The following is a 12,434-nucleotide window of genomic DNA, read 5'->3' as shown; positions in this document are numbered from 1 at the left end:
GTTTGTCGGTATACTATTGATTTAAATTTCTGTGGCTGGCTTTGGATATTAATTGATTTCACTACATTTCTATATTTTTGAAAATAAATATGTAAAGTAATGTAAAGGGCCTACTCCATTCCCTTTTCTCGTAGAGAAAAGGATGTCTCCAAAGGTGCTTCCTTAGGCCATCATTTTTTTCATTATTTGAATGATCTTTTAATTTTTTAATTTTATTTTTCGTCTGGAGACATGCTGCTTTAAAATTACGAATTCATATTTTCTTTGGAAACTGCAAAAGTCTTCAGATTTGGTCTTGAGGTATTCATCACATCATTGAATAATCAATAATAACATGTTATTAATGTGCAGAAAAAGTTGTGTATTCCATTTTTACCTTCTCGACGATCTTTGTACTCGTATGATTGTGTCTTCGGCGGGTCTAATTTTATCCGTTTTATCCAAGAAGAATCTTGAAATGATTAAAATTATTTCATTGACTTTTAAACTGATCTGTTTATTATTATCAATTACAAGAACGTAATCGTCCCATTTTTAGGCAAATTAGCATACGAATACATAAAAATATGCACCACATGTAGCAAATCGACTCTAGTGTACAGATTTTCATGAAATTTTACGTTTGGGTATTTTAACCAGATTTTTTGAGCCATTCTTCCAAATTTAATTAAAATCAGCCCATTAGAAATCTGGCTTATTATTTCTTTGTCCGTCCGCGTGTTATTACATCCCAGTGGTTGAATTTTCATGAAATTTTATATTTTTGCCTTTTAGAACGATTTTTCGACCTTTCCCAAATTTCACTAACATCCGAAAAATATAAATCCAACAATTATAATTATTTTTTTCATACATAGGCTATCAGTATATCGTAGTTTAAGCACTAGATATTATGTTTGTTGCCATGCGCTGGTTGGAGGAACGAATAGGAAATGTGGCAGATGCGCAGAAAAGAAATTTTCTTATTTTTGCTCTTTCTTTTTTTTTTTTTTTTGTTATAAACATGAATTATTACTATTTTCTAACGCGGCTGAAATGGAATGCGCTGCGTACATGAACTGTCTTGCTCATATATCAGACTCTCTAGCTTCGACCTAAAAAAAAATAAAAATAATTATACTCTTTAACAGATGAAATATAAATGTATATTTCATAAATATGTAGATGAAAGTTACCTTATTGATCTAAATACTATGCTCCCGAATAAAATATGGTCCCCAGACAATGTTTGATTTTTTTCGACTTCTTTCGAGAGCTTATTGAAGATCGCAATAATTTTGATTCTTATTTTGTGCTAAAGTTCGACACACACACACACTCACACTCACACCTAGAATATGAGGATGCGACAGGCAAGACAACTCCGAGAAGCTAAGAAAAATATTACATTTTGACGCAAGAACTCAGAATGAAGAATTTCCATCCACATGCTGGGCAGCAATACAGAATATGTACGACGCATCAGATGGTACTTGTACTTTTGTGATGTTAATTTGCATTTATAAAAATTTTGTTACCTATAAACATCTACTAAAATGCGATTTTGCAACGAATAATTTAAACAGGAGAGTGAATCCGAACAAGGAATTTTGTTAGAGTAGTCGACATTCATTCATTACTTAGCAGTAGTTACACAGAGCAGCCAAACTTTTCCTGTAAATTCAACTGATTTTCAGAAAAAGTTCAGTGTTTATTAAAAAAAATAAGACTTAAAGATGAATAGAAAGTGCAATGTGATATTTATTTAAAGGAAACTTCCCAATACTCATGGTTTGATATAACAATCAAAAAATCGCTAAATTTAGTACAATTCTACCAACTATCAAGAGTACTTGTAATTGCAGTTTTCGTCCAGTTATGTTGTTCTTTTTCAGTTAAAGTGCAGCTAATATCAGCAAAAAAGGTTTCTTTTTTGTTGTTTTCCACTTTATATGCAGCAAGAAGCAGAGTCGTAAAGAAAATAAATTTTATGCAGCACCAGATACAGTATTACATACGGTAATCACCTGGAACAGCACATTAGCCTGTACAACAAGTCTACGTGAGACGAAATAATGTTTACATGAGTCGCACTAATGACAGTTAAACAAATAGAGCTCACTTCAGGGTGTTCGAATTTAGAAGTGCTTTTATAAATTACGGAGAGTGTGTTGTGTTACCTGGTTACAATACTTGAGAGACGAGTGCACATTTTTTTTTAATTCTAAAAACAGTTTTATAAATATTGACATTAGAAGCCAAAGATCGGAATATGACTTAGGATGTGGTTATTTCAGGGAATGTATAAGATCAATTAAGATAATGTTTTTATTTTACGATTAAAAAAAAAAAAAACCCATTCAAGTCAACCAATGCGATATCTGAATTTTTAGAGTTTTAAGCCAGAATTAAGAGAAACAGTAAACGATTTTAGCATAAATGAACAATATTTAATTAGTTCTTTTAAGCGTGCATCAGAATGGCATCGGGGACAGCTTAAATTATTGATAACCGTTGTTTTCCTATAAAGTCGAACTGCTTTTTCATACTCGTAATCAATCTATACAACCAACCAACAGAACACCGATCTCCGAAAACAGTCGTTGAAAATATAATCTGAAATGCTGAATCAGTTAATGTACAATACATTTAGAATGCATTGGTAGCAGCCAAAACATTCGGCTGAAGTGATTCTTTAGTGATCCAAGCGCTTTATGGTTTGACTCAAATACGGTGTAGTAGAAAGACCGTGTGCTAAAGTCCATGAGTATCATTTTTAGAGTAATAGTCCCTCATACCAAGAATTATCTGCCTGGAAATGTACTTGAACACAGTAAACCAAGCGTCTGAGCTTTCTCTGGTCAACTTTTCTTGAAGAGCATCTTCTAGTCCATATCGAAGAGCTTCCCAGAGTTTCTGTAAAATATATGAAGTAAATTTATTATTATATTACTAGTGTTAGGATTGATATATGTCATTTAAAAATTAACCAAATAATTATTTATAATTATTCAATTTATCCTAATTATTTATTTTACTTTCGTGTGATTGAGGCGTAACCATTGTTTTTTCCAACTTTCTGCCCAAAACCTTACACACAGAATATTAAACTCAGATAGTTTCACTGTCTGGTCAAAATATAGTAGATTCGCGGTTATGCGAAATAGTTGAGCCCGAGGGTATCTCGGATAGTCGATGTTTTCCGGATAATCGATTTTAAATGGGCTCTACATATCAAAGGGAAGCAGAGAAAAATTAATGAGAGAAGATTACAGTAATTTCCACCTATATATGCACATTATGGTTATACAGCTTAACATAATTGACAATGTTCTGCAACTTGATAGATGTTCATCCCTTTTTCTCCGCTGTAAAATTATATATTTTCATCAAACACAAACTAGTCCTCACTCACTTCTCGCAATTGGGCCCATCCAATAGCAATGTGAAGGGCATTAAATGTTTCGCTTGCTAGTGGATTCCGTGGTATACATTATCATTAACATAATTTTCTGCCTACTATAACCACTTTTCTATCAAAAAGTGGTTACAGTACCTGGATTATTAGAAAAACAACGGCCGTTTCATGCTTTGTCTTCGTTTTTGTGCATTGCTCTTAAAATGTACGTAGAATTTATTAGAGTTCATCGAATTGTATAGAAAATGCCCCTGTTTATGAAATGTTTAATCGAGAAACTATACAAATAAAAAAATTTAGAGACCAGCGCTTGTCAAAAAAAGAAAAATAAAGCTACGACTGTTACAAATTTATAAAAGCTACAAGCTTTTAATTACTTATTTAATTATTAAAATCAATAAAACTAATTGTTAAATTTACCGTATTTGAATAATAATTTAATAAAAAATTAAGGAAACTGAAGGCGAATTTGATATTTGCCCACAGATGCCAAAAATCTTAGTTGCTTTACGGCATGCCACCCTTGATCGTAAAATACACGATGTTTAAAAAAAGAAGGTACTCATACTGAAGCCAGTTAGGACCATAGGGTTCTGAGGCGTACGTTTTCTTCACGTCTATAAATGAACCGCTAACGGGTCTCGACTACTCAAGTTGTCTGTCCAACTGTCTAATAAAGTTTCGAGACTTTAGGACCTCCACATTTTTTTTTACTCTATGTCTATAAATGAATTTATTTTGTTTATTTAAGCCTTTATTTAACTATTTCATTTATGAAAATTATCAATCTCCAATTTAGAATCCGATTCGTTCAACTGTGCTTAAAATTGACGGTATTAAGTTCCAAATGAGGGATAGGGGTTGACTGCTTTTGTGTGGTATAATGACTAAATCGTTGATTAAACTTTGAGCATGTGAATTTTCCATGTGATTATATGATGTAAAATAAACATTGTTTAAGTACTTCAACTTTTCCAGCGAAAGGCTAGTCATTTGAGGTTGTCACAGACATTCTCTCAGACATTCTCATGGTCCTTGAGGTTGTCACAGACATTCTCTCAGATATGCCAGACAAGCTGTTCTTGCTACCTGGGAGTCTAAAACGCTGATGGAACTGATATTCGGGTGACACTCAAGTCAAAGTGGACCCAATTTCGGCGAAGTCAGGACGGTCTATGACAGCCAAATCCTCTGCTTGCACCTTCACGATGGTGGGACTGTTAGTAATCCTGGGTATAACCTTCATGCACAAGTACATGGTGGGTGACCACCCAGGTGTGAACCAACGTAAGCAGGGGTCGAGGTGTGGCGCCCACACCACATGGAGGAACGCCGCCCCTCTATGTTACCAGGCAGTACTAGGTGGTAGATGACTCTCATCAACCGGTGAAATACCACCACTTTGCTTATTGGAGGCTTGAAGTGGTGGAACCCATGTTTAGTCTCTAGAGCTAAGTTCCGGCCAACCCTTCCCTATCTCTTCCATCATGCAGTATGATTGATGATTTTTGAGGTTATGATGAATGTCGTGGCGAGATCCAATATTCCTTACATTTCGAGGGTACAGCTCTAAAACGGTGTTCGCAGGCCGGCCGCTAGATAGTACACCGGACCAGACCTATTGGTAACTCTCTAGGAGGCTTCCGGATCAGCTAGTGTATAATCTTGCTACCTCTACTCTGCCAGATAGTGACTGGAAGGAGTCCGAGTAGTGTGTATGCGGGGAGCATTGTCGAGGCCACGTTATGTCAAGGATCTGGGTATATTCTTACCACATGTACGCCATATCCAAAAATTTCATTACTTCATACAGCATGTCCCACCCACTTTTTCTTACTATTGAATACACCATGAATTGTCAAAATAATAGAGCAAGCTTATCTGCGAAAAGATCTAAACCTCCCAAGGACTTCCTAATTCATTTCACAAATATACGTGGTCTCAATTCTAATCTCAACGATGTCCATTTCCACTTGCAGTCTTCCAAACCCCATGTACTTTTTCTGACTGAATCTCAGTTATCAGTTGATTCAACTACTGCTCATCTCAGATGTCCAAATTATTTGCTGTATGATTCCTTTCGCCTCAAAGGTGGTACTTGTGCATATGTCCGTTCTGATATTCCCTGTCAGAGACTTGGCAATTTGGAATCTCCTCTCTTTGATCTTCTCTGGCTTAAAATCTCTCTACCTCATTGTGTAAAATTCATCTGTTGTCTCTACCGTTCTCCCAACTCCACTAATCACTTGGAGCTCTTTGACTTCCCCTCTTTGCAACTTGACTTTCTCCAGTCCAACTTTCCTAACAGTGAGGTAATTTTCCTTGGTGATTTTAACGTTCACAACTCCAGCTGGCTTCCGTTTTCTAGTCACACCGACCCAGCAGGTCGAGATGCTGAGGCTTTTGCAATTACTAATGACCTAGCACAGATTGCTCATTTACCTACAAGAATACCGGACAATCCTAATCATACAGCCAATACGCTTGATCTTTTTCTCACAAACAACCCTTCTAAGTACAAGGTTGAAGTGAGAGGTCCTTTAGGCACTTCAGATCACAACTTGGCGATTGTCTCTTCTCCAATGGAACCTTTATCTCATGGCTATTCCCAACCTCGTATTGTTTGGCATTACAAGAATGCAAAATGGGATGACCTACGAGACTTCTTTTCTTCTTTTCCTTGGTCTGATTACTGTTTCAAAACTTCTGATGTCAACGTTTGCTCAGATCGTGTCAGTGAAATTATTCTTGCAGGAATGGAATCCTTTATCCCACACTCCACTTTAAAATCTAGTCCTTTATCTAAACCTTGGTTTTCCAATAAATGTGCTAAGGCTGTCCAAGAGAAGAACGTTGCATATCGTAATTGGCTTGTTTCTAATTCTTCAGTTTCATTTTCTGCCTACACCAAAGCTCGCAACAATTGTAAAGCAGTTATTAATCAGTCCAAACTAGAGTTTGAACAGGCTAAGAGTAGAAAACTTGCTTCTTGCCGTAATGGTAGCCGAGCATTCTGGTCTCTTGCCAAAACTATTGGCCGCAACTTTTGCCCATCTCTGCTCCCACCTCTGTCCAAACCAGATGGTTCTGTTGTCACTTCAGCTAAGGATAAAGCTGACCTGCTAGCATCCCATTTTTCTTCGAGCTCATGTATTAATGATCTTGGTAAAACACCTCCCTCCATTCCTAACACGCTCCATTCAATGCCTCCTGTGGTCTTCCGTCAAAAGGATATCAGAAGGATTTTGATGAATCTTGATGCTAAGAAAGCTCCAGGTCCTGATGGTATTTCTCCACTTGTTCTCAAAACCTGTGCTCCTGAACTTACTCCTATTCTTTGCCGCCTTTTTTCACTTTCTTATTCCAAAGGTGTTTTTCCTTCTGCTTGGAAATTTGCTCATATCCAGCCAGTTTCTAAAAAGGGTGACAAATCCCTCCCATCCAATTATCGTCCCATTGCAATTACTTCTACTCTTTCTAAAGTAATGGAGAAATCAATTAACCGCCAACTCTTAAACTACCTAGAAACCTTCCGTCTGATCAACGATCGCCAGTATGGATTCCGACAGTGTCGATCCACTGGTGATATTCTGGCTTATGTTACCCATTTATGGACTAATTCAATGGAAAGGTTCGGTGAAACACAAGTAGTTGCTCTTGACATCTCAAAGGCTTTTGATCGTGTTTGGCATAAAGGTCTTCTAAACAAGCTTCCAGCTTATGGTTTGCCAACTGTTTTTAGTAATTGGTTATCCAGTTTTCTCTCTGATCGCTCACTGAGGGTGATGGTAGATGGCTCTCTGTCTTCTAACTTCTCCACTAATGCCGGGGTCCCCCAAGGTTCAGTTCTTTCCCCCACTCTTTTCCTCTTGTATATCAATGACCTTCTTCCATTGACTGGAAATCCTATCCATAGTTTTGCCGATGATAGCACATTGCATTCAACTTTCCATTTTGAGAAACCTTGTCCAGCTCAATCAGCTTCAAGTTCTCGAAAATCTGCTGCCAATTCCTTAAATGCCGATCTTCAGGTAATTCTCCAGTGGGGCAAAGACAACTTAGTTGATTTCAACCCTTCTAAAACTCAATCTTGTCTTATATCTCGCAAAAAGGATTCTTCTGCTCCTATGCTTATCTTTAGTGACACTCCGATTTCTAGGCAAAATGATATATCTCTTTTGGGGATTACCCTGACTTCTAATCTCTCTTGGCACAAGCACATTACAAATACTGCTTCCTCTGCATCTAAAAAACTTGGTTTTCTCTTTCGCTCTCGGCGTTACTTTTCTTCCAAACAGCTGCTCACTCTGTATAAATCGCAAATCCGCCCTGCCATGGAATATTGTTCCCACATCTGGGGTGGTGCCCCCAAAACCTCTCTCAGGCTTCTTGATTCCATTCAGAAGAGGGCAGTTAGGTTAATTAATGATTCATCTCTGACAGAGTCTCTCCACTCGCTTTCTCATAGACGCACTGTTTCTGCTGCATGCCTCTTCTACAGATACTTCCATGGGCACTGTTCTTCTGAATTGGCTTCTATAATTCCCGCTCTCTCTTTCAAAATAGTCCGAACACGTGCCGCCACCAGCCAACATCCATTTACTGTCCAACTTCAAACCCACAGAACCAACTTTTCAACTTCCTCATTTATTAATTCAACTGCCGTTTTCTGGAACAACCTTCCTTCATACGTATTTCCTGAAAATTACAATCTACAGAAGTTCAAATCCAATATCAACAAATATCTTCTTTCGACTTCTCAACCTCCAACCCAAGCACGGTACTAAGTACTATAGGTTATAATACCTCACGTGTTTGGGGTTCTCATAAAAAAAAAAAAAAAAAATTCTTTTTTTTTTTTTTTTCTCTCGCCATCAGTTATGGGTTCAGATACCTCATTAATGAATGTATATCACCACTCGGGTAAAAAAAAAAAAGATAAATAATAATAATAAACTGTTTATCATACCACAAAATTAGAGAAAAACATAGCTACTTCCGTCTCAGTATTTTGAAATTTGCAGTAATTTATGAATTCTCATGTAAGCTGCTTTGTTCAAAGAATGTTACAGTATCTCTCAGAATTACTAAAAAAATCTCCTTCTGCGTATTCTCTAGAACTAAAGCGAAATGTGCATACTTACGATGCACGCTGACAGATGGCAGTACGGTATTTGGCTTAGAAGTCTGAGTTCTGGCAAGAAATAGCTGCAAACTGCAACAAGTTGAACTTAAGTTGTTGCATCTGTAGCAATTTCCGATTTTGGTATAATAATAATAATGCTCAATTTGAAAAAAAGTATATTTATAGCAATCTTCTAACAGTTAACAGATAGCTATTAGCAAACATCAGGTAAAGGTTATATAATATATAACCTTAACCTGATTTAATATTTACCTGTTAAATATTAAAGGTTATATAATCTTTAATAATAGCTATTTGTTAACTAATTCAAGACTAAACCTTAACAATCAAGAAATATATAATCAAATTAACATCTTTATGTAAATTAAGTCATCGTAATTTACGGGTTCTGCTGTCTTTACCGTCACTGAAGAAAAGATACAGGGCAGGCACGAAATGCCTGAGAATAATGTGCAATTCTTTAAGAAATTAAAGGCAGATTGCACTCCACGCAAGATTAAGTGCTCATTATCTTCCAGTTTTTGATGTACCTGCCGCTAAAATAATATTTAAGATCCATATGCGGAGACAGCACTATAAAAAAACCAAAAAAAAAAAAAAAAAAACAACCAGATTTATATACTCACAATGAATGATGTAAACTTTAGTGTAGGAATTAACCTTCGGGTAGCCTCTAAGGTAACATTGAAATGTATTTTTCGTCTGTAAATGTATATTCATGTATATTCATGATCCGATTTGCATGTTAAGCGGACTGAAAAACCCTACTGCGGCGCTCCTTAGATCGGCTAACTACAGCCCTAATTGACTGAAGGCAAACTTCCGTGCATTTATCCTTTATTTTTATTTTATGATGTTAATTGCTTGTTGCAGTTAAAGCTGTTTACCACACGTGCTGCTATTTATAACTGCTTTTAATCGTATTAATCGGAAGCTAAAGCTTGTTCGATTAAAGCAATCTTAATGGTTGGCACTGAACACTCTTAATGTGGGGGGGGGGGTCCATCGTGACTAGTTGCATTGGTATTGAACTACAAATAAGTAAGGGTAGCGTAACTTACTGGTAACAAGAGACTTCAATTTCAGTAAACGAGTGATTGATTATTCGTCTCTCCCCCAAAGTAACTTTTATTCCACCTTTCCATCTCATTTTTTGACGGAAATAAATGACTTAATCACTCATTTTTGAAGCACAGAATGTGCGCTATTCAATGGCTGTATGGCCTGATTAAAAAAAAAAAAACACACACACACACACTCGTAAAATCTTTTGATGTTGGCTAACTGGGTTTAAAAAGGTTATTTCGGATGACGGCCGATGCAGCTAAAGCCATGAGTTGTATTAAAACCAGATACATAAGAGGGGAGGAGATTCCAAGGATATGTTTTTCAATCTTTTATGTACGTTATTGGACTATTATATCTGCAAACAAATAAATACATAGTTAAAGTTGATCTAAAATGCTTACATCAAACATGTTCTCCTGAACGTTGAAGCGACCGTGTTTCCTTCCCAACTCGAATAAAATACCTGCCAAAACTTCGCTGTTATCTAAATTTTCTATAGCGGCTTCCAATCCTTGCATTACTAACAGAGCATGTCGTTGAAGGCCTTCCATGTCCCAGTCGTAGGTTCCATCTTCCCGCAGTGTCATGAATTTCTTAAACATTTTGCACAATTCTGGATATCTTGTAAGGAGCCTTCAAAAATAATAATAATAAAAAAATTGTGTGTATTTAATTAAATCATACGTTAAACAAGCGGGAAATCATAAAAAGTACACATTCAAACCTTAAGAATTTTATTTTAAAATAAAACATGTACATTCGTTTACATAAAATCAGTAATTTTTATCAGTTTAGATGATGAAATGTGACGTTTTGCAGCGTAGTGTCTGCATTTTTTAATAAGCATTAATTGCTGATGTTGAATCAGTCCGTTGTTCAATATAATGTAAAGTTGTACCTGGGGCATCTTTGGCTGCTGCACGAGAAATTTTTAGCCCTTGATCCGATTTAATCTCTCGGTCCACCTGTTTCTGTCACAGCTCGTATGATTTCTGTATTGTTCATGATTTCATTTTCTAACAAATAGGGGATTATTTGTTGGAAAACATCGTATGGCCTGATTTTACATTTAAAAAAAAAAAACACACTCGTAAAATCCTTTGATGTTGGCTAACTGGGTTTCAAAAGGTTATTTTGGATGACGGCCGATGCAGCTAAAGCGCTATGATTGAGATGTATAAGGCCTTGAATGGGTTGAGCACCCTGAATTCTGATGGGTTCCTTCCACTTGTTCAGATTACGAACCTAAGGGGGCATAAATTCAAATTAAGAAAAGACAGATGTAGAATAGATGTGCGGAAATTTGCCTTTAGCCAGCGGGTGGTTAATTGCTGGAACAAACTTCCATCTGTCGTTGTGGAAGTTGATAGGTTGAATAAATTTAAGGATGAACTGGACAGGCATTTGGAGGGAATGGTGTGATTTTTTTTTTTTTTTTTTTGGCTGATGCTGCATAAGCTCATACACATGCTTTCTTGCATCACATGCGACTACTACTACTACTATTGTCGAATCCATCGTTGTATGTCTTCTTGCTGCTTCGGAACCTTCTATTTGCATGAAATCAGTTAATAAAGTATGTTCTTTATGTCCTTGTAGTTCAGGACTTTCATTAAAGTTGCCAACTTTGGGCCAAAGTTTTTTTCCAATATTTATTAAATGTTGAACTTGGAATTTCGTTCCACGCTAGTGCTATATTTGTAAACACGTAGCGTAACGTTAAAATGCTAACTTTTAACGATTCGATAAGACATGTAAATAGAAGACGTCTTCTATTTTTTTCCCCACCTAAACTGAATTCAAAATTTTTCTCCGATGTCGTCTCATAAAGATTCCAGAACCTCTTGAGCCCTATGGATCGAGGATGCTACATTGCTACATTCGGTGGTAAAAACACGAACTTAAAACGACTTTTAAGTTCCTTCCATTTGGGATATAGATTGTTATCCAAAATAGCCTTTTTCAGGTAAGTTTATTTTCTTCAATTTCATTACAGAAGGTATTCATATGATCAATATAGTTGGAAGGTATTCATGAAAAATCCATTCTTTGAATAATGCACAGTTCATCCATACCGATTTTTGTGAGTGGTTGTAACCATTTATATTATTAAAAGCTCTAGCGTTAGTAAATATTTAATCAGCAGCTGATCAGCGGATGATCTCTCCCTGCTAGTACCTCCGTACATGAAAATTATTATTTTTTTTCTGAAGTTCAAGCCATCAATCACTTTCTGTTATTCTGTTGATATGAGACCAAAGTCTTTTCTTTGATGCTGTCTTTATAGGTCCGTTTAATGCAGTTCCATATCATCTTCCTTGCATAAACCAAGTCATAATGCATTGTCTTACTATCTCTAATTTTGGCTTCATTAAAGTAGAGCAAGAACTATATCAGGCCTGACGTAGTCGAGTGGTCAGGAACTAAAATGCATAGCACGCGTTCCTTCAGTGGACCGGCGTTCAAGCCCGTGACTACCAAATACGATAAATATTTGTATTGACGATTTATCGTAAACTCTACTGACTTGGTTGTCGTTCTGGAGTATAAGCAAAAAATTTATTTATTTTTTTATACTTTTGGGGAATATATTCATGACTCAAAACATTATGACCAGCGAGTCGTTATGCAAATCGAAGAAACTGCAGGTGAACTACAGCGTGTACGCGGGTCGGAACACGGTATAAAAAACACCTAATACTGAGCTCCGTTACTCTTGTTTCTCAGATGGGAAAGGCAGCGGACTTAAGCGAGTTTGACAAAAGCCAACTTGTAATGGCCAGAAGACTAGGTCAGAGCATATCCGAAACGGCACGGCTGGTG

At 36.5% G+C, this 12,434-nt stretch overlaps 1 protein-coding gene across 2 annotated transcripts in view; it reads right to left on the bottom strand.

Moving 5' to 3' along the window:
- Positions 1-2,590: 2,590 nt before the first annotated feature.
- The window catches only part of LOC150084873 (neuroglobin-like), a 105,660-nt gene continuing 95,816 nt past the window's right edge, over positions 2,591-12,434 (bottom strand). For both annotated transcript variants that reach the window (XM_090375605.1, XM_090375606.1), the window contains exons 3-4: positions 10,013-10,244; positions 2,591-2,895 (exon numbers count right to left, since the gene is read on the bottom strand). In XM_090375605.1, coding sequence (XP_090231731.1) covers positions 2,734-2,895; positions 10,013-10,244 — 394 coding nt within the window. In that variant the 3' untranslated portion in view covers positions 2,591-2,733. The remainder of the gene's footprint in view (positions 2,896-10,012; positions 10,245-12,434) is intronic.

The sequence above is a fragment of the Mastigoproctus giganteus genome, chromosome 6, assembly GCF_048544385.1.
Source record: "Mastigoproctus giganteus isolate SK-2022 chromosome 6, ASM4854438v1, whole genome shotgun sequence".
NCBI lineage: Eukaryota > Metazoa > Arthropoda > Arachnida > Uropygi > Thelyphonidae > Mastigoproctus > Mastigoproctus giganteus.
This window is presented reverse-complemented; position numbering and strand designations above follow the sequence as displayed.